The 27,581-nt window shown below is 47.8% G+C and overlaps 2 protein-coding genes and 1 long non-coding RNA gene across 5 annotated transcripts in view; 1 reads left to right on the plus strand and 2 right to left on the minus strand.

Moving 5' to 3' along the window:
* LOC144480398 (thrombospondin type-1 domain-containing protein 4-like) overlaps window positions 1-20,301 on the minus strand; it is a 226,786-nt gene extending 206,485 nt beyond the window's left edge. The window contains exons 1-2 of the mRNA XM_078199803.1: window positions 20,175-20,301; window positions 4,847-4,945 (exon numbers count right to left, since the gene is read on the minus strand). Coding sequence (XP_078055929.1) covers window positions 4,847-4,896 — 50 coding nt within the window. The 5' untranslated portion in view covers window positions 4,897-4,945; window positions 20,175-20,301. The remainder of the gene's footprint in view (window positions 1-4,846; window positions 4,946-20,174) is intronic.
* Window positions 20,302-20,342: 41 nt separating this feature from the next.
* Window positions 20,343-27,581, plus strand: part of LOC144480439 (uncharacterized) — a 32,953-nt gene continuing 25,714 nt past the window's right edge. Inside the window, exon 1 of one of the 2 annotated variants that reach the window (XR_013495666.1) lies at window positions 20,343-20,612. This is a non-coding gene — a long non-coding RNA (uncharacterized LOC144480439). The remainder of the gene's footprint in view (window positions 20,613-27,581) is intronic. The other variant, XR_013495665.1, reaches the window with a different exon arrangement.
* lrrc49 (leucine rich repeat containing 49) overlaps window positions 24,286-27,581 on the minus strand; it is a 240,418-nt gene continuing 237,122 nt past the window's right edge. For both annotated transcript variants that reach the window (XM_078199863.1, XM_078199861.1), the window contains one exon: window positions 24,286-27,427. In XM_078199863.1, the coding sequence (XP_078055989.1) occupies window positions 27,233-27,427 (195 nt within the window). In that variant the 3' untranslated portion in view covers window positions 24,286-27,232. The remainder of the gene's footprint in view (window positions 27,428-27,581) is intronic.

Consider the following 27,581-nt stretch of genomic DNA (forward strand, 5'->3'; position numbering starts at 1 on the left):
GTACCAGGTCACTGAACTACTTGTGGCACTGCTGCCTGATTCTTTGGGCAAGAATCTGGGAATTTTCCACCCTGCATCCTGCTTCCATTCCCTTTTCAGGGAAGTATTTGAGGGACTCCTGGCTGCTCATTGTGGAACATGACTTTTCTCCTGGTCTGAAGAGGAGTCATACAGACTCAAAACTTTAACTTTTTTCTCTTCTGCCAAACCAGCTGAGTTTTTTCAGCAGTTTTTCAATTTCAGATTGCCAGGAACTGTGGCAATTTGCTTTTATTATTCTGACTTTTCTCCTCTTGCCAGCTTCCTGGACTAAGGACTCCAGTGTGACATCCAGGAAACTGGGACCAGTCTGTGTGTCTGGCTGTTACTCCATTTGATGCCCTTCTTCTAACAGCCACTTGTACAGCACAATGAGTAGCAACTTCTGTATAATTTGTGTTGCTCCCCGTTAAAATAGGTAGGCTGTCCTTAACAGGTGCTAAAACAGGTACTAGCAATGCATGCTGTTGGAACTCCCTGCCACACATTCAGGCAGCCAGCAGAGGGCGTGAGGTCACTGAACACTACAACACTTAATTAAGAGGCTGCGTGACATTTACATGCTGACCCCCTCAAGAGGACAGGACACTTAAATTGCGATACTGCCCTCCCCCAACCTACCAGCATGAAAATGAGCAATCCAATTTTCCAGCCTATAATAGCTCTTCTGGATTGACTCCAAGACAGTAAGAGTTTTAACAACACCAGGTTAAAGTCCAACAGGTTTGTTTGGTCGCAAATGCCATTAGCTTTCGGACCGCTGCTCCTTCATCAGATGGAGTGGATATCTGCTCTCAAACAGGGCATTCAGAGACACAAAATCAAGTTACAGAATACTTATTAGAATGCGAATCTTTACAGCTAATCAGGTCTTAATCAGTATCTTTAAGACCTGATTAGGTGTAAAGATTTGCATTCTAATCAGTATTCTGTAACTTGATTTTGTGTCTCTGTGCCCTGTTTGAGAGCAGATATCCATTCCATCTGACGAAGGAGCAGTGCTCCGAAAGCGAATGGCATTTGCTACCAAACAAACCTGTTGGACTTTAACCTGATGTTGTTAAAACTCTTATTGTGTTTGCCCCAGTCCAACGCCAGCATCTCCACATCTTGACTCCAAGACCCATCACAGAGTGGAAAGACCCAACCATGAACTTGCAACAAAACTACATTGTTGTAGAAAAAAAGACAGCTTTGAATAAACAAAGTGAGAAATGCTTAATTTTAACTCCTGATGTTCTTTTATTTCTATTTGTGTTCATTTGTTAAAATTTAATCTGCTATCTAGCACTGAAAGGTTATGGTACTCATTTCTAAGGATTATGGTACTTATTTCTAAGTGTTTTGTCTCAACTAAACAGTTCCAGAGTTGTACTCAGTGCTAAATATATTCACCGAATTTCCTACAGTGCAGAAGGAGGCCATTCGATCCATTGCGTCTGCACCGACCCTCTAAAAGAGCACTCTACCTAGGCCTACTCCCCCACCCTATCCCTGTAACCCCACGCTTTGATCATGGCCAATCCACATAATCTACGCATCTTTAGACTTGGGAGATAGAGGGTTATAGGTAAGCCTAGTAATCGCTAAGGTAGGGACATGTTCGGCACAACGTTGTGGGCTGAAGGGCCTGTATTGTGCTGTAGTTTTTCTATGTTTCTATGAAACTGGAGCACCCGGAGGAAACCCACGCAGACATGAGGAGAACATGCAAACTCCGCACAGACAGTGACCCAAGACCGGAATCAAACCCGCGTCCCTGGCCCTGTGAGGCAGCAGTGCTAACCACTGTGCCACCCTGACATAGATTTAGGGTAGCATTTTCCCAAGAAATGGCAAAGTGTCAGGATCTGGATGAAAAGTAGCATGTTTCTCCCCAGAAACATGGAGGTTTTCTCTCCAGATCTTCTGACACTTTGTCAAAGAAAATGCAGGAGGGTGTGTTTTGAGCCATCAGATCTGAAGGGTGGGACCTAACGACGCTGTCAAGGCCAGCTCCAAGGACGCTCCAATCTCAAATTGAAGTTTAAGACCTGCCTCCCTCCATCATTGCTAACATACATGTGACAATAATAAATCAAATCATTCCCCCGCAATCGCAACCCCTTGCCTGCAGACAAACCCCCCCCTCCGCCCTCCCCCCCCTCATTGCAGCCCCACACAATGGGAAGCCCCCAAGTTCCTTAGAGGACTCACCCTGGCCGCGCCACATTGGCAGGGCAAGGCTGTAGTGCCAGGACATTGGCCAGCTGTGTCCCTCATTACCCAGAGGCTATACCATCTCTGAGCCCCTGGCACAGTTATCATGGCTGGTTTCTGTGTTTGGAAACCATGAGTGATTCCCACTGGCGTGACGCCATGCCGGTGGTGCGGGGGGGTGGGGGGGGGCGGGGGTAGAGGGGATGCGTGCATAAGGCAAACCCTCACTGGACGTGAACCTGATTAGGGGAGGGGGGAGGGGGGGGGGGGGGCGGGGGGACTGTGAAAATTGTATTCTGAGATTCCTCCCAGAGCAAATCCCATTATGGTCTTTTCGAGAGAGTTAGCGGCCATGACGGAATTTGCGTCTGCCACAAACAGGGACGCAGTGTCGTCTTATTGCTCAAGAGTCTTTGAAATATTTAAAGTTTGCTGTACAAATTGAGATTTAAGGAACCAATATTCCACACCAGCTGCTGACAGCAGGATGTGGACCTGTTAAAAACCAGAAAGATTTGACTTTATCTGTTCCACATTGTGTCATGTTAGGAAAATGGTGGCAGGAATCCAGGAGCATCTGCTCAGCACACTCAGTGCAAAATAGCAGCCCCAACATAGACTCTGCAGCTACATTCCAGCAGAAAGCAATCTATCCATTTTGTTCATGTGTACCCAGAACACATCAGTTGACACATTTCAATTGAAAGACCTTTGAGAAAATGAAAGCAAATAATTTCCTTTCTGATTTTTGGGACCTTACTCAGCAGACAGAGATTTCTGCCCAATTTCCAATCTATAGCAAAATAATTACACTGTAATTAACCCCAGGATGTCCCCATCTAAAACCTGTGACTTTCATGAAACAGATTAGACATCATCTCCACAGAATATATTTACATTACATGGCCTAATGCTTCTATGCTTAGCAAAGGGTGCATCCTTTGACAGTGTGATCAATATATGGGATGGCCACTAGTTTTTAATTCTACATTATTGGAAATTCACAGGTGTCATAGAGTCAGAGGTTTACAGCATGGAAACAGGCCTTCGGCCCAACTTGTCCATGCTGCCCTTTTTTTAAAAACCCTAAGCTAATTCCAATCGCCCACATTTGACCCATATCCCTCTATACCCATCATACCAATGTAACTAAATGTTTTTTAAAAGATAAAATTGTACCCGCTTCTACTCTGGCAGCTTGTTCCAGACACTCACCACCCTCTGTGTGAAAAAATTGCCCCTCTGGACACTTTTGTATCTCTCCCCTCTCACCTTACACCTATGCCCTCTAGTTTTAGACTCCCCTAGCTTTGGGAAAAGATATTGACGATCTACCTTGTCTATGCCCCTCATTATTTTATAGACCTCTATATGGTCACCCCCTCAGCCTCCTACGCTCCAGAGAAAAAAATCCCAGTCTATTCAGCCTCTCCTTATAACTCAATCCATCAAGTCCCAGTAGCATCCTAGTAAATCTTTTCTGCACTCTTTTTAGTTTAATAATATCCTTTCTATAATAGGGTGACCAGAATTGCACACAGTATTCCAAGTGTGGCCTTACAACTTCAACAAGATGTCCCAACTCCTGTATTCAATGTTCTGACCGATGAGACCAAGCATGTCGAATGCCTTCACCACACTGTCCATCTGTGACTCCACTTTCAAGGAGCTATGAACATGTACCCCTCGATCTCTTTGTTCTTTAACTCTCCCCAACGTCCTACCATTAACTGAGTAAGTCCTGCCCTGGTTCAATCTACCAAAATGCATCACCTCGCATTTGTCTTAATTAAACTCCATCTGCCATTCGTCAGCCCACTGGCCCAATTGATCAAGATCCCGTTGCAATTAGAGATAACTTTCTTCACTGTCCACTATGCCACCAATCTTGGTGACATCTGCAAACTTACTAACCATGCTCCCTATATTCTCATCCAAATCATTAATATAAATGACAAATAACAGGGGGCCCAGCACTGATCCCTGAGGCACACCGCTGGTCACAGGCCTCCAGTTTGAAAAACAACTCTCTACAACCACCTGTCAAGAAGCCAATTTTGTATCTATTTAGATACCTCACCCTGGATCCCATGAGATTTAACTTTATGCAACAACCTACCATGTGGTACCTTGTCAAAGGTTTGCTAAAGTCCATATAGACAACATCAACTGCACAGCCTTATCACAATAGTAGAAAACCATGCAGATATATATATATTATATATATATATGTAAAAGCAAATTTCTGACTGTCTGTTTGTTTGTTGGCAAACTCCTCTGAAGGCCAATTGCAACCAAAGGGACGCCACCATTGGGAAGAGGACATCTAACTTCCCCCAACAGTGGGGGAGGGGGCTTAGGCCTCCCAGACGGGATCCTGCTAACTGCAACACTGGAGTTTGCACTTCCTGGTCAACCACCATTACTTATCTACTCCAAGGAATTATTCAGTATTTGAGTGATGACTTTGTCGTGTGAAGGAGCATGCTGATTCTGAGCAGCTCTCATGATGATGGCAAAGAGAGAAGTGAAATTCATTTGAATTTTATTTGCTGATATTCTTCATTAATGCAGACTGAGTGTAACAAGGTAGTTTCTTCACACTTACCAAAATGGTACTGGGGTATTTCCCACCATGATGCTATGAATGGATTTCATGTTTATGAAAAAAAGCTACGATTCTTGTGTCCTGCAGTTGCCTCAATTTCTAAAAATAAATGTGAGATGAATTAGAATGTGCACTGACTTCATGTCTGTTTTTGAAACTTTGAACATTCAATACATGCAGAATATCTATAAAAGCAAATGTCTGACTGTCTCTTTGTTTGTTGGCAAACTCCTCCGTAAGCCAATTGCAGCCAACGGGATATCATAGAGAAGATGACATCTAACTACCTCCATCATTGGGGGAAGCAGCTTTGGCCTCCCAGAGGGGTTCCTGCAGACCTTTCTGCATCGCATTCCTGCTGTCACCATAACTGTTGACATGTTTTCACAAACCTTAACCATACACACCAAGAAATAATGTGACAAACTTACATCATAAATCCACTGCTCACTTTTTCAGATTGCATTTGTTTGTTTTCCATTTTACTTGCTTCCTGTAAATTATGTCCAGAGACACTACACATTATTCCCTGGTAAGGAAAGTGTCAGGAAGCTTACAGAACCAGGAAAGATGAAGAGGCTGCAGGAAAGATTTGACAGAGAGCAACAGAATGCAAGAAGAACCAGTGCTGTAAGAAATGAAGCCTCTTTACGGAAGCGTTCATCTACAATCCTCATAATTATGAGCCAGACCTAGAATATGATATTGCAATAGATCAGAGGTTACAGATAATGACCCCCACGACTTGCCTGGGCTTGCAAAATCTCACTAACTGTCCTGGCTGGAGACAATACACATCTCTTTAACCTGTGTTTAACTCTCTCTCCACTCACATTGTCTGTACCTTTCAGACATGATTACCTGTAAAGACTCGCATTCCAATCATTATTTTGTAAATTGAGTTTGTGTCTTTATATGCCCTGTTTGTGAACAGAACTCCCACTCACCCGAAGGAGCAGCGCTCCAAAAGCTAGTGGCTTTAGCTACCAAATAAACCTGTTGGACTTTAACCTGGTGTTGAGAGACTTCTTGACTGTGTTTACCCCAGTCCAACGCCGGCATCTCCACATCGATCATAGAAGACAGAGGGTAGCAGTGGAAGGGTGCATTTCTGAATGGAGGGCTGTGACTAGTGGAGTTCCTTGGGGATCAGTGCTGGGACCTTTGCTGTTTGTAATATATATAAATGATTTGGAGGAAAATGTAACTGGTTTGATTAGTAAGTTTGCGGACGACACAAAGGTTGGTGGATTTGCGGAAAGCGATGAGGACCATCAGAGGATACAGCAGGATATTGATCGGTTGGAGACTTGGGGGAGAGATGGCAGATGGAGTTTAATTTGGACAAATGTGAGGTAATGCATTTTGGAAGGTCTAATACAAATAGGAAATATACAGTAAATGGCAGAACCTTCAAGAGTATTGATAGGCAGAGGGATCTGGGTGTACAGATACACAGGTCACTGAAAGTGGCAATGCAGGTGGAGAAGGTAGTCAAGAAGGCATACAGCATGCTTGCCTTCATCGGCCGGGGTATTGAGTTTAAAAAATGGCAAGTCATGTTGCAGCTTTATAGAACCTTAGTTAGGCCGCACTTGGAATATAGTGTTCAATTCTGGTTGCCACACTACCATAAGGATGTGGAGGCTTTGGAGAGGGTACAGAAAAGATTTACCAGGATGTTGCCTGGTATGGAGGGCATTAACTATGAGGAGAGGTTGGAGAAACTTGGTTTGTTCTCACTGGAGTGACGGAGGTTGAGGGGAGACTTGATAGAAGTCTACAAGATTATGAGAGGCATGGACAGAGTGGATAGTCAGAAGCTTTTTCCCAGGGTGGAAGAGTCAATTACTAGGGGGCATAGGTTTAAGGTGTGAGGGGCAAGGTTTAAAGGAGATGTACAAGGCAAGTTTTTTACCTGGAGGGTGGTGGGTGCCTGGAACTTGCTGCCGGAGGAGGTAGTGGAAGCGGATACGATAGTGACATTTAAGGGGCGTCTTTACAAATACATGAATAGGATGGGAATAGAGGGATACGGTCTCCGGAAGGATAGAGGGTTTTAGTTCAATCGGGCAGCATGGTCAGTGCAGGCTTAGAGGGCCGAAGGGCCTGTTCCTGTGCTGTAATTTTCTTTGTTCTTTGACTCTGATGGTAAAACACTCAGGTGTATTAACAAGCATTGAGGAATAGGTGTTGATGCACATTTCCATCCTGAGGATTTTGCAATTGATAAATATTCTTCTATCCTCCCATTTATCGTGTAATCCTTTTCCTTGTTTGACCTCCCCAAATGCATCACTTCACGCTTCTTAAGGTTACTTTCCATTTGCCACTTTTCTGCTCACCTGACCAGTCCTCCTGCAGGCTACAGCAATCCTCCTCACCATCACCTACGCAGCTAATTTTTATATTGTCTGAAAACATCTTGATTATGTCTCCTACAATTATGTCCAAAACATTAATATATACCTGAAAAATCAGGGGATCAAGTACTTTGCCCAGTCGAACGCCACTGGAAACAACCTTCCAGTCATAAATACACTGATCAATCACTATACATTGAACAAAGAACGATACAGCACAGGAATAGGCCCTTTGGCCCACCAAGTCTGTGCTGACACAGATGCCTCTCTAATTTAATATGTTTTTGCCCCTACGTGGTCCATATCCCTCTATTCCCTGCCCATTTATGTATCAATCCAGATGCCTCTTGAAAGTTGAGAGAGAATCTGCTTCCACCACCTCCTCCGGCAGCGCATTCCAGGCATTCACCACCCTCTGTGTGAAAAGCTTGCCCCTTACATCTCTTGAACTTTCCCCCTCTCACTCAACCTATGCCCCTGGGTAACTGACCCTTCGACCCTGGGAAAAAGACTCTGACTATCCACTCTATCCAAGTCTGTCATAATCTTGTAAACCTCTATCAGGCCGCACCTCCCCCCCCTCCCCTTCCCCCCTCCCCTTCCCCCCTTCCCCCCTCCCCCCCTCCCCTTCCCCCCCCCCCCTCCCCTTCCCCCCCTCCCCCCCTCCCCTTCCCCCCCTCCCCCCCTCCCCTTCCCCCCCTCCCCCCCTCCCCTTCCCCCCCTCCCCTCCTCCCCTTCCCCCCCTCCCCTCCTCCCCTTCCCCCCCTCCCCTCCTCCCCTTCCCCCCCTCCCCTTCCCCCCCTCCCCTCCTCCCCTTCCCCCCCTCCCCTCCTCCCCTTCCCCCCCTCCCCTTCCCCCCCTCCCCTTCCCCTCCCCCCCGCCTCCCTCCCACCCTCCCCTTCCCCCCCCTCCCCCCCGCCCCCCTCGCCCCCCTCCCCCCCGCCCCCCCAACCCCCCTCCCCCCCCCCCCGCCCCCCTCCCCCCCCTCCCCCCCCGCCCCCCCCGCCCCCCTCCCCCCCCCCCGCCCCCCTCCCCCCCCTCCCCCCCCGCCCCCCCCGCCCCCCTCCCCCCCGCCCCCCTCCCCCCCCTCCCCCCCGCCCCCCTCCCCCCTCCCCCCCGCCCCCCTCCCTCCCCCCCCGCCCCCCTCCCCCCCCCGCCCCCCTCCCCCCCCTCCCCCCCCCTCCCCCCTCCCCCCCCTCCCCCCCCTCTCCCCCCCCTCCCCCCCCCCTCCCCCCCCCCTCCCCCCCCCCTCCCCCCCCTCCCCCCCCCTCCCCCCCCCTCCCCCCCCTCTCCCCCCCCGCCCCCCCCCCTCTCCCCCCCCGCCCCCCCCCCTCTCCCCCCCCTCTCCCCCCCCGCCCCCCCCCTCTCCCCCCCCGCCCCCCCTCTCCCCCCCACCCCCCCCTCCCCCCCCCCCGCCCCCCTCCCCCCTCCCCCCTCCCCCCCCCCGCCCGTCCCCGTCCCCCCCCGCCCCCCTCCCCCCTCCCCCCCCCCGCCCGTCCCCGTCCCCCCCCGCCCCCCCCCTCCCCCCCCTACCCCCCCTCCCCCCCCCTCCCCCCCCTCCCCCCCCTCCCCCCCCCTACCCCCCCCCCTCCCCCCCCCCTCCCCCCCCCCCCCCTCCCCCCCCCTCCTCTCTGAAGCTCCAATGAAAATAATCCAAGTTTATTCAGCCTTTCTTCGTAGTCCATATCCTCCAAACCAGGCAAATCTCTTCTGCACCCTTTCCAATGTGATGCACCATTGATTACGCAAAGACTCGTTGTTGCGAAATAACAGGCTTTTATTAACAAAGAACTGGAGCACTCCCGAACCGATAGCTAATCCGAACTGAGGCAAGAGGGGCGGAGAACAGTCACCTTTATACCCCGAGAAGGGCGGAGCCCCGGATTGAGGCAGCAGGGGCGTGTCCAGGCATATCACATAAACTATCACATAAACAGACAACTACAGTGGGTCACCACATTCACCTCCTGTTTAAAAAAGTTCAGCGGGGGCAAGGTGCTGGAACGACAGTCACAGAGTTACAAGTTCAGTCTCTCCGGGGGTTTGATCTGTCGCTGCGACCGCCGCAGTGTCGGCCATGGTGCCGGTTCAGGAGGCTGCGGTGGTGAGTCAGACGCCAGTCTATAATCGGTGAAGCCGTCCGTAGCGCCTTCAGACTGCCGGGTGTGTGGAGGCTGCTCCTGGGGCTCAGGCGTGCCGTACACGGGGGCTAAATGAGCGTGCTGCGACCCTGATGCATCATGGGCAATGTTGGGAGCTGGGGGTGAGGGGCCGTGGGACGTAGTACCTGCGGGTGCCAGGTCGCGAATGGAGACCGTGTCCTCCCGCCCGTCGTGATACGCCACATAGGCATATTGGGGGTTGGCGTGGAGGAGTTGGACCGTTTCGACCAGGGGGTCCGATTTATGGGTCCGCACGTGCTTCCGGAGCAGGACAGGGCCTGGGGACTTCAGCCACGACGGTAGGGAGGTCCCCGAGGAGGACTTCCTGGGGAAAACAAACATTCGTTCATGAGGGGTGGCGTTGGTAGCCGTGCACAGTAGTGACCTAGTTGGGTGTAGCGCATCAGGGAGGACCTCTTGCCAGCGGGAGACTGGAAGACCCTTAGACCGGAGAGCTAATAAAACAGCCTTCCAGGCTGTCGCATTCTCCCTCTCCACCTGTCGGTTCCCCCTGGGGTTGTAGCTGGTGGTCCTACTCGAGGCTATGCCTTTGGAGAGTAGGTACTGGCGCAGCTCGTCACTCATAAAAGAGGAACCCCGGTCGCTATGAATATAGCTGGGGAAACCAAACAGGATGAAGAGGCTGTGCAGGGCCCTGACGACCGTGGCCGAGGTCATATCCGGGCAGGGAATAGCAAAGGGGAACCGCGAATACTCACCGATGACGTTGAGGAAGTATATGTTGCGGTCAGAGGAGGGGAGGGGGCATAGGCGTTCGAAAGGGCGGGTGGCTTTGATGAGGTGCGCTCTGTCTGGCCGATAGAAGTGCGGCTTGCATTCCGCGCAGACTTGGTAGTGCCTGGTTACAGACCTGACTTCCTCGATGGAATAGGGCAGGTTCCGGGCCTTGATGAAGTGGAAGAACCTGGTCACCCCCGGGTGGCAGAGGTCGTCGTGGAGAGTCTGTAACCGGTCTAGGTTCGCGCTGGCACAGGTCCCCCGGGACAGGGCATCTGGGGGCTCATTGAGCTTCCCAGGCCGGTATAAAATGTAGTAATTGTCGGTGGAGAGCTCGATGCTCCACCTCAAAATCTTATCGTTCTTGATTTTGCCCCGCTGCGCGTTACTGAACATAAAGGCAACGGACCGTTTGTCCGTGAGCAGGGTGAACCGTTTGCCAGCTAAGTAGTGGCGCCAGTGCCGCACAGCCTCCACGATGGCTTGTGCCTCTTTTTCGACAGAGGAGTGTCGCATTTCAGGGCCCTGGAGGGTGCGCGAGAAGAAGGCCACGGGTTTGCCCGCCTGATTAAGAGTGGCGGCTAGGGCAAAGTCAGATGCATCGCTCTCCACCTGGAATGGGGTGGATTCGTCTACAGCGTGCATCGTGGCCTTCGCGATATCCGCTTTGATGCGGTCAAAGGCCAGCCGGGCCTCCGCCGCTAGGGGAAAAGATATGGATTTGATGAGCGGACGGGCTTTGTCCGCATAATTGGGGACCCACTGGGCGTAGTATGAGAAGAAGCCTCGGCATCTCCTCAGTGCTTTGAGGGTGGTGGGGAGGGGAAGCTCCAGGAGGGGACGCATGCGGTCGGGATCGGGGCCAATGACCCCATTCTCCACAACACAACATAAGAACATAAGAAATAGGAGCAGGAGTAGGCCATCTAGCCCCTCGAGCCTGCCCCGCCATTCAATAAGATCATGGCTGATCTGACGTGGATCAGTACCACTTACCCGCCTGATCCCCATAACCCTTAATTCCCTTACCGATCAGGAATCCATCCATCCGCGCTTTAAACATATTCAGCGAGGTAGCCTCCACCACCTCAGTGGGCAGAGAATTCCAGAGATTCACCACCCTCTGGGAGAAGAAGTTCCTCCTCAACTCTGTCTTAAACCGACCCCCCTTTATTTTGAGGCTGTGTCCTCTAGTTTTAACTTCCTTACTAAGTGGAAAGAATCTCTCCGCCTCCACCCTATCCAGCCCCCGCATTATCTTATAAGTCTCCATAAGATCCCCCCTCATCCTTCTAAACTCCAACGAGTACAAACCCAATTTCCTCAGCCTCTCCTCATAATCCAAACCCCTCATCTCCGGTATCAACCTGGTGAACCTTCTCTGCACTCCCTCCAATGCCAATATATCCTTCCTCATATAAGGGGACCAATACTGCACACAGTATTCCAGCTGCGGCCTCACCAATGCCCTGTACAGGTGCATCAAGACATCCCTGCTTTTATATTCTATCCCCTTCGCAATATAGGCCAACATCCCATTTGCCTTCTTGATCACCTGTTGTACCTGCAGACTGGGCTTTTGCGTCTCATGCACAAGGACCCCCAGGTCCCTTTGCACGGTAGTATGTTTTAATTTGTTTCCATTGAGATAGTAATCCCATTTGTTATTATTTCCTCCAAAGTGTATAACCTCGCATTTCTCAACGTTATACTCCATTTGCCATATCCTCGCCCACTCACTCAGCCTGTCCAAATCTCTCTGCAGATCTTCTCCGTCCTCCACACGATTCACTTTTCCACTTATCTTTGTGTCGTCTGCAAACTTCGTTACCCTACACTCCGTCCCTTCCTCCAGATCATCTATATAAATGGTAAATAGTTGCGGCCCGAGTACCGATCCCTGCGGCACGCCACTAGTTACCTTCCTCCAACCGGAAAAACACCCATTTATTCCGACTCTTTGCTTCCTGTCGGATAGCCAGTCCCCAATCCACTTTAACACACTACCCCCAACTCTGTGTGCCCTAATCTTCTTCAGCAGCCTTTTATGGGGCACCTTATCAAACGCCTTTTGGAAATCCAGAAACACCGCATCCACCGGTTCTCCTCCATCAACCGCCCTAGTCACATCTTCATAAAAATCCAACATGTTCGTCAAGCACGACTTTCCCCTCATGAATCCATGCTGCGTCTGATTGATCGAACCATTTCTATCCAGATGCCCTGCTATCTCCTCTTTAATAATGGATTCCAGCATTTTCCCTACTACAGACGTTAAGCTGACCGGCCTATAGTTACCCGCCTTTTGTCTCCCTTTTTTAAACAGCGGCGTAACATTAGCCGTTTTCCAATCAACCGGCACTACCCCAGAATGCAACGAGTTTTGATAAATAATCACTAACGCATCCACTATTACCTCTGACATTTCTTTCAATACCCTGGGATGCATTCCATCTGGACCCGGGGACTTGTCCACCTTCAGTCCCATTAGTCTACCCAGCACTGCCTCTCTGGTAACATTAATTGTATTAAGTATTTCTCCTGCTGCCAACCCTCTATCGTTAATATTTGGCAAACTATTTGTGTCCTCCACCGTGAAGACCGACACAAAAAACTTATTTAAAGACTCAGCCATATCCTCATTTCCCACTATTAACTCCCCCCTCTCGTCCTCCAAGGGTCCAACATTCACTCTAGCCACTCTATTCCTTTTTATATATTTATAAAAACTTTTACTATCATTTTTTATATTAATTGCTAGCCTAGCTTCATAGTCTATCCTTCCTTTCTTTATCGCTTTCTTAGTCTCTCTTTGTTGTTTCTTAAATTTTTCCCAATCACTTGTTTCTCCACTATTTTTGGCCACTCTGTACGCAGCTGTTTTTATTTTAATACTCTCCTTTATTTCCTTCGTTATCCACGGCTGGTTCTCCCTTTTCTTACAATCCTTGTTTTTTGCTGGAATATATTTTTGCTGAGAACTGAAAAGGATCTCCTTAAAAATCCTCCACTGTTCCTCAGCTATCCTACCTGCCAGCCTGCTCTCCCAGTCTACCTTAGCCAATTCATCCCTCATCCTATCATATTTCCCTCTGTTCAAACAGAGGACACTGGTTTGGGACCAAACTTTCTCCTCTTCCATCTGAATCAGAAATTCGACCATATTGTGGTCACGAGACCCAAGAGGGTCCTTCACAATAAGATCCTTAATTCTACCTACCTCGTTACACAATACCAGATCCAAAATAGCTTGTTCCCTCGTCGGTTCCGTAACATGCTGTTCAAGGAAACTATCCCGACAGCCTTCTAAGAACTCTTCCTCCATTCCACCCTTACCGACTTGAGTCTGCCAGTCAATGTGCATGTTGAAGTCCCCCATGATTATTGCCGTTCCGTTTTTACACGCATCCCTTATCTGCTTGTTTATAGCCCTCCCTACCTCAACATTATTATTTGGGGGCCTATATACCACACCTACTAGTGTCTTTCTCCCTCTACTATTCCTCATCTCTACCCATAATGATTCCACGTTTTGTTCCTCAGAGCCTATGTCATCCCTCAGTACTACCCTGATATTATCTCTTATTAATAGCGCGACCCCACCACCTTTTCCTTCCTGTCTATTCTTCCTAAACGCCTGATACCCCTGGATATTCATCTCCCAGTCCTGGTCACCTTTCAGCCACGTTTCTGTAATGGCCACTAGATCATACCCACTTGTGCTGATTTGCACCATCAACTCATTTACCTTGTTCCGAATGCTTCGTGCATTCAGGCAAAGTGTCCTTATTCCAGCTTTTATCTGGACCCGCTTTGATGAGTCGCGAACACCCTCTCCCTCTACTCCCTTATCTAAATTACCGCCTTCATTCACTTGCACCCTCTCCTCTACCATTAATTTTGTAATTCCCCTTACCCCTGCATCCTCCCCCCCATCAATTAGTTCCTTGATCCTAGTCAACTCTTCTAGCTCCCCTCCCCCCAACCTATCTAGTTTAAATTCTCCCCAGTAGCCTTAGCCAACCTACCGGCCAGGATATTGGTCCCCCTGTGATTCAAGTTCCACCCGTTTTTTGTATACAGATCACCCCTGCCCCTAAAGAGGTCCCAATGGTCCAGGAACCTGAATCCCTGCCCCCTGCACCAGTCCCTCAGCCACACATTCATCTTCCACCTCACTCCATTCCTGCCCTCACCTTCCCGTGACACAGGCAGTAATCCTGAGATTACTACCTTTGCTTTCCTCTTTCTCAGCTGTCTCCCTAATTCCCTGTACTCCCTTTTCATGACCCCTTCTCCCTTCCTACCCACATCAGCGGTACCAATATGTACCGCTACCTCAGGCTCCTCTCCCTCCCACCTCAGGATTTCCGGGACGCAACCAAGGATGGCGAGGCGGCATGTGCGGAATACGCACTTCTCCTTATTATAGGTCAGGTTGAGGAGTGCTGCAGTGTGGAGGAATTTTGAGGTTGGCGTCGTGGTCCTGCTGATCATGGCCGCAGATGGTGATGTTATCCAGGTACGGGAAGGTGGTCCGCAGCCCGTTCTGGTCCACCATTCAGTCCACCTCACGCTGGAAAACCGAGACCCCGTTGGTGACGCCGAAGGGGACCCGAAGGAAGTGATAGAGACGGCCATCCGCCTCGAAGGCAGTGTATTGGCGGTCTTCCGGGTGGATAGGGAGCTGGTGGTATGCAAACTTCAAATCAATGGTGGAGAATACCCGATATTGTGCAATCTGATTGACCATGTCAGATATGCAGGGAAGGGGATACGCGTCCAGCTGCGTGCATCGGTTGATGGCCTGACTGTAGTCAATAACCATGCGATGTTTCTCCCCAGTCTTAATAACCACCACTTGGGCTCTCCAGGGGCTGGTACTGGCCTCAATGATCCCCTCCCCCAGGAGGCGTCGCACCTCGGACTTAATAAACGCTCTATCTTCAGCGCTGTACCTTCTGCTTTTGGTGGCAATGGGCTTGCAGTCGGGGGTGAGGTGTTCAAAGAGCGAGGGAGGGGCGACTTTAAGGGTCGAGAGACCACAGGTGGTGCGCGGTGGCTGGTCTAGTAGCTGTGGATTTTGGACGGAGACTGGGGCAAAAGGCCCATTATACACCATGGTGACGCTCCCAAGGTGACACAGGAAATCTAGCCCCAGTAGTACGGCAGCGCAGAGCTGTGGCAGCACGAGGAGCCTGCACTTCTCGTACACCGTGCCCCATACAGTCAGAGTTGCCACACAATAGCCGAGGACATTCACCGACTGGGACGTCGAAGCCATGGAGATTGATTGCTGCATTGGCAGTATTGGCAGTGCGTAGCACCTCACCGTGTTAGGGTGGATAAAACTCTCCGTACTCCCACTGTCAAATAAGCAGTTAGTAGTGTGGCCGTTTACCTTGATGTCCATCATAGACCAGGCGAGTTGATGAGGCCTGGACTGGTCCAACGCGACCGAGGCCACCGTCGGAGTAGGCGATGTGGTGGACGGTTCCCAAAATGGTGGCCCCCGTGACTTGCACGCGGCTGACGTCATCCAAGATGGCGGCTCCCGTGGGTCGCACGTGGCTGATGGCGTCCAAGATGGTGGCCTCCGTGGGTCGCACGCGGTCGATGGCGTCCAAAATAGTGGCTCCTGCGGATTGCACGCGGCCGATGGCGTCGAAGACGGTGCCTCCCGCAGATCGCACGCGGCGCTGCTGGGCCTGTGGGCCGGTTTTGCCCTGCAAACTTTCAGGTAATGGCCCTTCTTACCGCAGCCAGAGCAGGTCACATCTTTCGCCGGGCAGCGTTGCCGTGGGTGCTTCTCCAGGCCGCAGAAGTAGCATCTCGGGCCTCCGGAGACTGCCGCAGTGGTCAGTTCGGCGCGGGACGGGGCGTGGCGTAGGTTTGCGGCCCTCCCGGGTACAGAGATGGCTGCGGTCATGGTGTCCACGGTGCGCCCTCGTGGTCGGGGGTGTCGGCCTCGAGGTTCCGGAAAGCCACCTCCAGCGAGCCGGCAAGCTCCACAGTTTTCTTCAGGTCCAGCCCACCTTGTTCCAGCAGACGCTGCCGGATATAGGTCGACCTGATGCCCGCGACAAAGGCATCTCTGATCAGGTCATCGGCGTTTTGGGCGGCTGAAACGGCCTTGCAGTTGCAGGCTCTGCCGAGTGCACGCAGCTCGCGCAGGAATTGTTCAGTCGATTCCCCGGGCTGCTGTCTGCGAGTGGCCAGCAGATGTCTGGCATAGACTTCATTCGGCTGCCGGTTATACTGACTCTTTAGGAGATCGATTGCCTCCTGGTAGGTCTCCGCATCTCGGATCATCGCAAAGACGTGAGCGCTGACGCGGGCGTGGAGCACGTGTAGTTTGTCGATGTCGGTTACGACGACGGAGAAGGAGGAAGCGATGAAGGTCTCAAAGCAGCGCAGCCAGTGATCAAAAGAGTTTGAGGCCCCACGAGCCTGTGGATCCAAGTCCAATTTATCCGGTTTCAGGAGTTGCTCCATCCCAAGATTTTTGTTAATATAATTGATGCACCATTGATTATGCAAAGACTCGTTGTTGCGAAATAACAGGCTTTTATTAACAAAGAACCGGAACACTCCCGAACCGATAGCTAATCCGAACTGAGGCAAAAGGGGTGGAGAGCAGTCACCTTTATACCCCGAGAAGGGTGGAGCCCCGGATTGAGGCAGCAGGGGCGTGTCCAGGCATATCACATAAACTATCACATAAATAGACAACTACAGTGGTTCACCACACAATGCATCAATATCATTCCAGTAGTGTGGCGGCCAGAATTGTACACAACACTCCAAATGCAGCCTAATCAAAGTCTTATACAGCTGCAACATGATTTTCCAATTCCTGTACTCAACGCCCTGACTGATGAAGGCCAGCATTCCATACACCTTCTTGACCACCTTGTCCACCTGAGTTGTCACCTTCAGGGAACTGTGGATCTGCACACCTAGATCCCTCTGTATGCTAATATTTCTAAGGGCTCTACCATTTACTGTATACTTTCCTTCTACAGTAGACCTTCCAAATCGCATCATCTCACATTTGTCCGGGTTAAATTCCATCTGCCATCTTTTAGCCCAGAACTCCAACTGATTTATATCCTGCTGTATCCTCTGACAATCCTCCTCACCATCCGCTACTCCCCCAATTTTTGTATCATCTGGAAATTTACTAATCAGACCACCTACATTTTCCTCCAAATAAACAACAGAGGCCCCAGCACGATGGCACAGTGGTTATCACTGCTGCCTCACAGCGCCAGGGACTTGGATTCGATTCCTGGCTTGGGTCACTGTCTGTATGGAGTTTACACGTTCTCCCCGTGTCTGCATGGGTTTCCTCCGGGTGCTCCGGTTTCCTCCCACAGTCCAAAGATGTGCGGGTTAGTTGGATTGGCCGTGCTAAATTGATTCTTAGTGTCAGGGGGACTAGCAAGGTAAATAGAGTTTGGGTGGGAACGTTATTGGTGCAGGCTCAATGGGCCGAATAAAGAACATAAGAACTAGAAGCAGGAGTAGGCCATCTGGCCCCTCGGGCCTGCTCTGCCATTCAATAAGATCATGGCTGATCTTTTTGTGGACTCAGCTCCACTTACCCTCTATCCATTACATTACCCGCAACACTGTGCACCTTTATCTTATGTAGCAGTCTTTGGTGCGGCACCTTGTCAAATGCCTTCTGGAAATCCAGATACACCACATCCACAGGTTCCCCATTGTCCACTGTACATGTAATGTTCTCAAAGAATTCCACCAGATTAGTCAAACATGACCTGCCCTTCATGAACCCATTCTGCGTCTTACCAATGGGACAATTTATATCCAGATGTCTCGCTATTTCTTCCTTGATGATAGATTCAAGCATTTTCCCTACTACAGAAGTTAAGCTAACCGGTCTATAGTTACCTGCCTTTTGTCTACCTCCTTTTTTAAACAGTGGCGTCACATTTGCTGTTTTCCAATCTGTGAATCAAGCAAATTTTGGTAAATTGCACAAGTGCATTTGCTATTTCTCTCACCATCTCTTTCAGTACCCTGGGATGCATTCCATCAGGACCAGGAGACTTGTCTACCTTTAGCCCCATTAACTTGCCCAACACTACCTCTTTCGTGATAATGTTAGTTTCTAAGTCCTCACCTGCCATAGCCTTCCTGTCATCAATTTTTGGAATGTTATTTGTGTCTTGCACTGTGAAGACCGACACAAAATACCTGTTCAATGCCTCAGCCATTTTCTCATTTCCAGTTATTACATCCCCCTTCTCATCCTCGAAAGGACCAATGTTTACTTTCGCCACCTCCTTCTGTGTTGCGGGTAATGTATTAGCATGGATAGAGGATTGGTTAACTAACAGAAAGCAATGGCCTCCTTCTGCACAGTAGTGATTCTATGATCTTCACTGACCCTTGTGAAACACTGCTTGTGACTCACTGGCTGTCCTGTGTGGAGACAATACACATCTCTTTAACCTGTGCCTAATGCTCCCTCCACTCACATTGTCTGTATCTTTAAGACTTGATTAGCTGTAAAGATTCGCATTCTAATCAGTATTCTGTAACTTGATTTTGTGTCTCTGTGTGCCTTGTTTGTGAGCAGATTTCCACTCCATCTGACGAAGGAGCAGGGCTCCGAAAGCTAATGGCATTTGCTACCATATAAACCTGTTGGACTTTAACCTGGTGTTGTTAAAACTCTGACTGTGTTTACCCCAGTCCAACGCCGGCATTTCCACATCAAACACTGCTTGTCGCAGACCTCCAGTTGGAAAGGTACCCTTCCACTGCTACTCTCCACTTTCTATGCCCAAGCCAGTTTTGTACCCATTTTACCAGCTCACCTCGGATCCCATATAACTTCACCTTCTGTATCAACCTGCCATGAGGAACCTTATCGAAGGCTTTACTAAAGTCCATGTTCCCTGCCACTGAGCCAATCTTTCTGGAACATGCTACATTCCCCTGGATCCCATGGGCTTTTATGTTTTTAACCAGTCTGCCACATAGGATCTTGCCAAAAGCCGTGTAAAATCTATGTAGACCACATCAACTGCACTACCGTCATCAATTCCCAAAAAGTTCAATCAACCATGACAGACACTTTCTTTTCCATGCTGACTGTCTTTGATTAATCCATGCCTTTCTAAGTGATGGTTTATCCCATTCGTCAGGATTGATTCCATTTCCCCAGTACAAAGATCAGGCTTCTTATATGAGCATCCCCACGTTACTTTGAACATTTGTAAGTTTCACACACTTCCAAAAAACTATTTTTTATTCTTACAACCAAAGTGAATAACTTCACATTTCCCTGAATTATACTCCATCTGCCATCTTGTTGCCCACTCATTTAATCTGTCCATATCTCTTTGCAGCCTCTCTGCGTCCACTCCACAGTTTACCTTTCCACTGAGCTTGGTATCATCGGCAAATTTAGAGACATTACTCTCCTCCAAGGCACCGAAATCAACTCGAGGTCTCAGTAGAGACAATATTAACTCAACACAGCCAAGAGATGAAGCCTTGGACGTTCTGCCACTGGACCAGCTCAAGAAAGGCAAGTTTACATTTTAAGTGGAAAACTTCATTGCGGGGATAGGTGATGGGCTGAATAGCCAGGTCCTGCACTGTAGGGTTTCTATGATTTTACGATTAGTTCTGTAATCAGACAGAATTCTGTCTGATAGTTTTAAACTGAGATTAAGAGAATCGGTGTGTATGAGGAGTCTGTACAACCGAGTTTATGATGTAAAGCTGCCTATCTCAGGGCAAGAAGAATCAGGGTGGTAACTGTATCTAAAAGTAATTTGGTAGAATTTACTGTTGCAATTTATGGAGCGCTAAACATCAGAAGTCAAACCCCATCTGACCTCTACTCGGATCTGGGAGAAAAGCAGTTTCCTTTTGGCAGAATCAAATGGTGCTTCCACCTGAGGATCCCCTGACTTTCACAATTTATACTCCACAAAGTCAGGAGCAGCAGGAACCGAGTAGAAATCTCTCACCGGCTCGGCAATTTAAACACGTTTTTATTGCTGCCACCAAAAATCTGTGTACCTGGGCTGATCACCAGGGTTCAGGTCTGGAGGATCAGAGCCGCTCCTCATTCAGTACTGGCGACATTCCCGGCGCTTCCCGAATTCCCCGACACTCACTGATTCCGCTCTGCTTTCCTGAAGCACCCGGCCCGGCTGCAGCTGCTGGACCCGGATCCCATTGCCCTCTGGCGGACTCCGAGAACACAACAATCGCCGCTTAAAGAGCCCGGTTTCCCAGGCAGCAGCTTCAGCCAGTACCAGAGCCCCAAACCGGGCTACATGACAGAGCAGTGGACGTGTCGCCTGTTTGAGGTCCTCAAACTGTCACCTTCTTATTTCCACAGGAACAAAAAGTTCCAATGGTTCATTATTTTTGTTCTAGTTAACGTTTGAGGTTACCGACTCCCCAGGATTGAGTGAGATACCAATGAGTTAACCTTGAGTTAATGAAAACCAGGTAAGAAGTCTCACAACACCAGGTTAAAGTCCAACAGGTTTATTTGTAGCAAACGCCACTAGCTTTCGGAACTGGCTGTTCCTTGGTCAGGTGGGTGGGAGTTCTGATCACAAACAGGGTATACAAAGACACAAACTCAATTTACATGAATAATGATTGGAATGTGAGTCTTTACAGCTAATCAAGTCTTAAAGGTACAGACAATGTGAGTGGAGAGAGCATTAAGCACAGGTTAAAAGAGATGTGTATTGTTTCCAGACAGGAAAGTTAGAGAGATTTTGCAAGTCCAGGCCAGTTGTGGGGGTTACAGATAGCGTGACATGAACCGAAGATCCTGGTTGAGGCTGGCCTCATGTGTGCGGAACTTGGCTATCAGTCTCTGCTCAGCGACTCTGCGCTGTCGTGTGTCGTGAAGGCCGCCTTGGAGAACGCTTACCTGAAGATCAGAGGCTGAATGCCCGTGACCGCTGAAGTGCTCCCCAACAGGAAGAGAACAGTCTTGCCTGGTGATTGTCGAGTGGTGTTCATTCATCTGTTGTCGTAGCGTCTGCATGGTCTCCCCAATGTACCATGCCTCGGGACATCCTTTCCTGCAGCGTATCAGGTAGACAACGTTGGCCGAGTTGCAAGAGTATGTACCGTGTACCTGGTGGATGGTGTTCTCACGTGAGATGATGGCATCCGTGTCGATGATCCGGCATGTCTTGCAGAGGTTGCTGTGGCAGGGTTGTGTGGTGCCGTGGTCACTGTTCTCCTGAAGGCTACGTAGTTTGCTGCGGACAATGGTCTGTTTGTGGTTGTGCGGTTGTTTGAAGGTTGTTTACCTGGACTTGCGAAATCTCACTAACTTTCCTGTGTGGAAACAATCCATTACCTTCTAACTTCCAGTCGCGTCCTGTTGCAGATGCTGCATGGACGATTCCTAAATGGTTTACGTATGTTCCTGTTCTGTCCTTTCTCCCGTCGGGTCAGGGCCAAATCAATTCACCCTTCCCGCAGTCTATTAAGACTTCGTATTCTTTCATTAGGCCATTTCCCATAACAGTTCCTTCATTATTTTTACATACATAAAATCGCATCGGTATATACAGGTTATTAATTTCTACTAGGGTGGTTTCGCTTAAGGAGGCAGGGGTTTTCTGTCCGTTCATTCATCTTACGTAGATCATTTTGTTAGTTGTGGGCAAGGGTAGGTCAGTGATAGATATGGAGGCTCCCGTGTCCACCAGCATTTCACATTGTCTGGCCCCTACCAGTGCAGACACGTAGATTCTATCCTCCTCTTACCCAAACTCGCGGGGGCTGCCCCTCGTCAGTTTGTCCCTTCCGTGTTTGCGGAAGAAACCTGACTATGTCTTCCGTGTTTGCTCCAACATGCGGCCTCGGTGTGGCCCTCCTTATTACAAAATTGGCAGGTAGGCACCTTTCTTTTGTCTCCCTTTGGAGCCCTACAATCTCGGGCGAAGTGGCCTGGTTTTCCGCAATTGTAACAAGTACTTTTCAGTCTAGCATCCCCATTGGTGATACTGACATTTTCCTGTTTGATTCGTGGGTATGGTTTTTTTATCTGGCCCGTCCCTAATTCCAGATGCCCATTCTACTAATTCATCATAATCCCGGGCACTGATAACCCCCATTTTGAGGATTTTTTGGTGAGCTGGTGACAGCCCGTCTCTGAATGTCTGTACAACACAGGCCCTATCTGTTCGGGCAGCTTCGGGCATTCCTGAGCATTCTTGGTATACTCTGAAGAGTCGCTCCCCGAATTCAGAGGCTCCTTCACCCCTTTGTTGTTTAGTATTTGTAATTCTAGGCCAGTTGGTTGGTGTGTTGCCCAAGACTTGCTGGACTTCTGCCTTAAACCGATTAAACGGTTCCACCATTGCATCGAGCTCGGAGTTTAACTCTACCGCGAACGTCAATCCTCTACTCGAGGTGCATTTTGATTTGAATTTGAAAAAGTGGTGGGGAATGATTATTTCCCAAAAAGCTTTTTTAATGATGTTACCATTTGATCAAAGAGGGGCTCTCTTCCGTTAAATTGTACTCCCATCATTACCAGAAGACTATCCATCTGAGACATGTACAGTCCAACAACTTAAAGGCCAATACCACATCTAGAATCTCCAAATTAAATTTCATTAGTCTGTTTTAGCCCGTATCAAATTCCATGATATAGTCCTCCTTGGACTGGTTTTCTTGTCTTCTAATCCTGTCAAAAATAATCCACCCCTCATAATTCTCAAAAAGCACCAGTGGGATTCTCCGGCCGTGCTCGCCTAAAAACCGGAGATTCCCGCCAGAATTCAATGGACCTTTACATGGTTTGTCCTCTGCCCGCTAGAATTCCCAGTGGCAGGCAGATGGGAGAATTCTGGCTGACATACTTTTGATAAAATTTATCTAAATATTGCAACAGGAGCTATAACCCTTCTACTTTATTTAGGGCATCTGCAGTCCAGTCAGAAAAAACTTTGCTCATTACCTTACTTCTAGCCAGAAGCGACAAAGCTAGGCCATAGCTTGCTTTTGCCTCGGTATTGTAGTAACAAGGGTCCGTATTTCCACCTCTGCCTTCCATTGCTGGTATGGTTTGGCATCCAAAAAGACAGGGGGATAATCAAATGACTTAAGTTTGCTTTTACCTTCTGCCATGGTTATATCCTGAGTCTGTAGCACCGCCTTACAAAAAAAGCACCAAGCTACGGTGGGTTTTCATCTGCTACCAATGTTGAACCAGCATGAAGGATACTCCAGTAGCAAGCAATAAAATAACTAAATTCCCATCTGCATTCTATTTATACCAGGTCAGCTGACCACCACATCATTTTGCCATTGGTTACATTATAACACCATGGATCTCTCCCAGGTTTCCAACTCTAAGTCAGAGACTTTTGAGGTGGGTCCTGGGGAACAGGGGAATTGTTTATTAGAAGTTGAAGCTTCCTGGGAAATTCACATGGAGGTCAGTGCGTCAGGACTTCGGTGAGGTCTTACAGCATATCGGTCTTCGACAATTTGGAGACTGGAAGATCTGGGTCAATATTTCCCTGAAAGGAAAACTTCACCAATACTCTTTGTTTTCCAGTCCTTAGCTATATTTTGGATCAATGCTGCCCTTTAATGCCATATGGTTTAATTTTTCTGACAGTTTTTTCCTCACCAAACATTGATTTCCATACCCTCTCCTCATCAAATACTAGATTTTCCCTCTGCAGTGACATCACGTGGTTACAATTCGACTTTAATGTGGGTGGGGAGGGTGGGAGAGAGTGCATTGAAGGGAACACATAGTGGAGGTGGTTTTGTTGGTCTGCTAATAAAATAGCAATGAGTTTATCCTTCCAATAATTTTCAAAAGTTTAAACATTATCGGCTTCCATTAATTTTATATTTCTTAATAAACATGATTTTCTACAGTGGCTTCACTTCAAAAATTGGAATTGGCTGTGAAGCATTTTGGGGTATGCTGTAATATGAAAGGTCATATATAAATGCAAGATACTGAGAAACAAGCCAGAGGTTTATTGTTTACCCTCAACATGCGACATCCCAACTAAATTACATTTTGGTTCATAGGTTGTATGTTGTATGTGCCTGCTTGTGGGAGTGGCTTTGGTAGTGGAGAATTTTCAAATCGTGGCGGTGACAATGAAACAACAATTTTAATCAATTTGAAACAAACTTTAATCATCTCACTTTGGAACCAGTATTGAACAAGAAAGGATGAGAAATAAACAGTGAGCTAGCAAATGTGAATTTCTGAAAATCAGTGCATTACATTAATGAAAGGAGTCTCTCAATTAGCATATATTTATAGTAGCAGATAAGGGTCAATGTTTTATGATCAAAATCAGAATAGTATCAACTTACTAACCTTTAATTGTAAGTTCTAATAATTACTGAAATGAGAAACATTTTAACATAATCTACAAATCCCATTGCATTCTGGTTAATTATGGGTTTCTCTCAGATAGCAATCCTCATTGTGCAACAAGACATCCATGTAACATGCACAACCAATCTCCATTTGTCAAAGCACAAATTAGGGGAAAATATGTCAACTTTCCAAAGAAGAAACTGAAAAGAAGTACACCTCAGGTTTTTTTCACTAAAATTAATTGTAACCTTGTGTAGAAGAGAATTGAAAATCTAGGAACTAACATGTGCAACATCACTGCGCATGTAACATGATCTAACATGTATGCAGTGGCACATAGGAACTAAAGCATTGAATTGGATATAATGTGTGTCCTGCACCAAATCAAATTCATGATGGGTGCTCCCTTGATACGATAAATAGCTGCTCCCTAAGGTCTGTCATTGAAACTTTTGTTATTAATTGACTTTTAAATTAGCACATAATTGGATAATATTTTAAGTTTAACATAGTCAATATCAGATAGCAGCATGGGTACCAAATTGAAACCTTACTTTCGATAAGATTTATAGATTTTAGTTGGATTAGATTAACAAAGGATCTGTAGTCAACTGAAGTTGAGGTACAGATCAACCATGATCTAACTGAATAGTAGAACAGGATCTAGGAGCAGAATGGTCTCCTTTGGTTGCAGTGCTAGCTGACATTGGCTGTGTTAAAACATTGAACATTATCTAAGTAATGTGCACTACTTGCTCGATTTCTTGCAGTAGTCTATTAAAACACACAGAAACACCGCAATCCTGCATTCAGTCGGGTGAAATGGATTTGGCAAACATACTGCAAAAGCAAAAAATGCTGGAAAGTCGCAGCAGGTCTGACAGCATCTGTGGAGAGAATAGAGCCAATGGTTCGAGTCTGGATGACCCTCCGCCAGAGCCCTCATTCTGACTTGAAACGTAGGCTCTTTTCTCTCTCCAAAGATACTGTCAGACCTGCTGAGATTTTCCAGGATTTTCTGCTTTTGTTTCAGATCCAGCATCCATAAGGTTTTGCCTTAATATACTGCTTTCCATTCCATTTGACAGTTAATATTGATGCCAGACAAAACAACACAAAGAACATGAAGCACAACCAGTGCAGAAATCATGCTCCCCCAAACCGGGCTTCCAGTTTATGCCCAGTCCAAAGCCAGACAGTGTGGGGGAAACTTACAAAAAAGCAATTCACAAAGAATAGATCCACTTGCACACATGTAAGACAAGCCCAGTCACAAATGTGTAAAGCTGAAACAGGCTTACATACACACTGTGCATGCGCACACACCACCCTGAAGCAGGTTCTGTCATACACATAACTTTAAACAGGCTCAGCCATATACACACAATTCTGAAACAGGCTTAGACACATACTAAGAAACTTAAAAAGAAATAACTTCTGCAATTAAGCAAGTAATTTTATGTTCAGTTTTCAACTCTCACACTTAGCAAGAAGGATTAACCGAAAACTGATTATCCGATTCAAAACCAGACAAGAGGTCACCCGAGTTGAAAACAAAAAGGCAAGATTCTCTGGCCTCCCCTCAGCGTTTTTCTTGGTGGTGTGAAGTGGCGCACCGTTTGCTAGGGGCGGGATCTTCTGGTCCTGCCACTGTCAGTGCAAATTCCCATTGAAGCCACCCCACAGTGCCAGGAAACCCACAGCAGGGGGTGTGCCAAGACTTGCATGTATATAGTGCCTTTCGCGACCACCACATCTCAAAGTGCTTTCCAGCCATTGAAGGACATGTGATGCAGGAAATGTGGCAGCTAATTTGTAATCAAAAGTCCCCACAAACAGCAATGACCATAATGACCATATAATATACTTCTGTGATGTTGACTGAGAGATAAATATTGACCAGGACACCAGGGATGACACTCCAACTCATCTTCAGAATTGTGCCATGGAATCTTTTACATCCACCTAAGGGCACTGAAGGGGCTTTAATTCAATGTCTCATCTGAACATCAGCACCTCTATCAGTATTGTACTCAGTACTGTCAAGTCTCCAGAATGGGATTGACCTCAGAACCTTCTGACTTGGACATGAGAGCTCTATTAACTGAGCCACAGCTGACACACAATTCATCAAATTTCATCATTAAAATGCTGGGGCCCACTGCCTTATAATAATCTACTAGCTGACAGAGATCTCCACTAAACAGGTGTATCCATACACCTACACTGTCAATAAAGAGAGAAAACAGTGACCTTGAATACACTGTAAACTCTGGTTTGAGGAACCCCCCAGTCCCAACGCACCTTAACATATTAGGAGAAAACATTCAATCAACATATTTTGGATTAAACCCACAAAGGGATAAAGTCAGCAGGTAATATAGAATGTGCTCACTCCTGTGAGTCCCTGAATATCTATGGAGAATAGTGCGTTCTGCTGCAGTGTTCTCACAGTATATCAGCAGCTAGGATGGAAGACTAGTTTAAGAATGGCTTTGGCTTCCTTTTCACGTGCACACTCTCATCCTCTTTGATGTCTTAGTTTCTTAATCCTCGTTTGTTAAAATTTGTAATTTGATTATACTCTTTCCAATGAAGAACAAATCCTGAAGAAGTAATCCTTTGTCATCAAAAATCTTTGTAAATGGAGATTCTGTGATTCAGGTTTGACTGCATCAGGTACTGTGGTAGAGGATGAATGATGCTGAACTAGAGCTTAAATGTGGTCCTGCTGTTCTCTTCATTTCTGGTCCATTATGCTTTTCAGGCACAGTTTCATGTGGGAGTTTTTATTGCTCATCTGGATTACACAATCTCGCACCAGTTCGATGAAGATCTGTGGCCAGAGTTTCTGCAGAGATTCATTTTTAACATCAATAAGAGCAGCATCTTTAACCAGTTCCTGCACATATACTTGGCAAAATGTCTTTGTTTCCTGATTGCAACATGGGAGAAGAAAAAGGAAAGATTTATCAAATAATAACTATTATATAGTTAAATATACATTTGTTTGGTCTGTCCACACCTTGCACCCTCTGCCCTCAATGCCACCTTCAGAGTTCTAGATGATACATGAAGGTGTACCCCAA

Source organism: Mustelus asterias, chromosome 29, assembly GCF_964213995.1.
Source record: "Mustelus asterias chromosome 29, sMusAst1.hap1.1, whole genome shotgun sequence".
In the NCBI taxonomy this organism is placed as follows: Eukaryota; Metazoa; Chordata; class Chondrichthyes; order Carcharhiniformes; family Triakidae; genus Mustelus; species Mustelus asterias.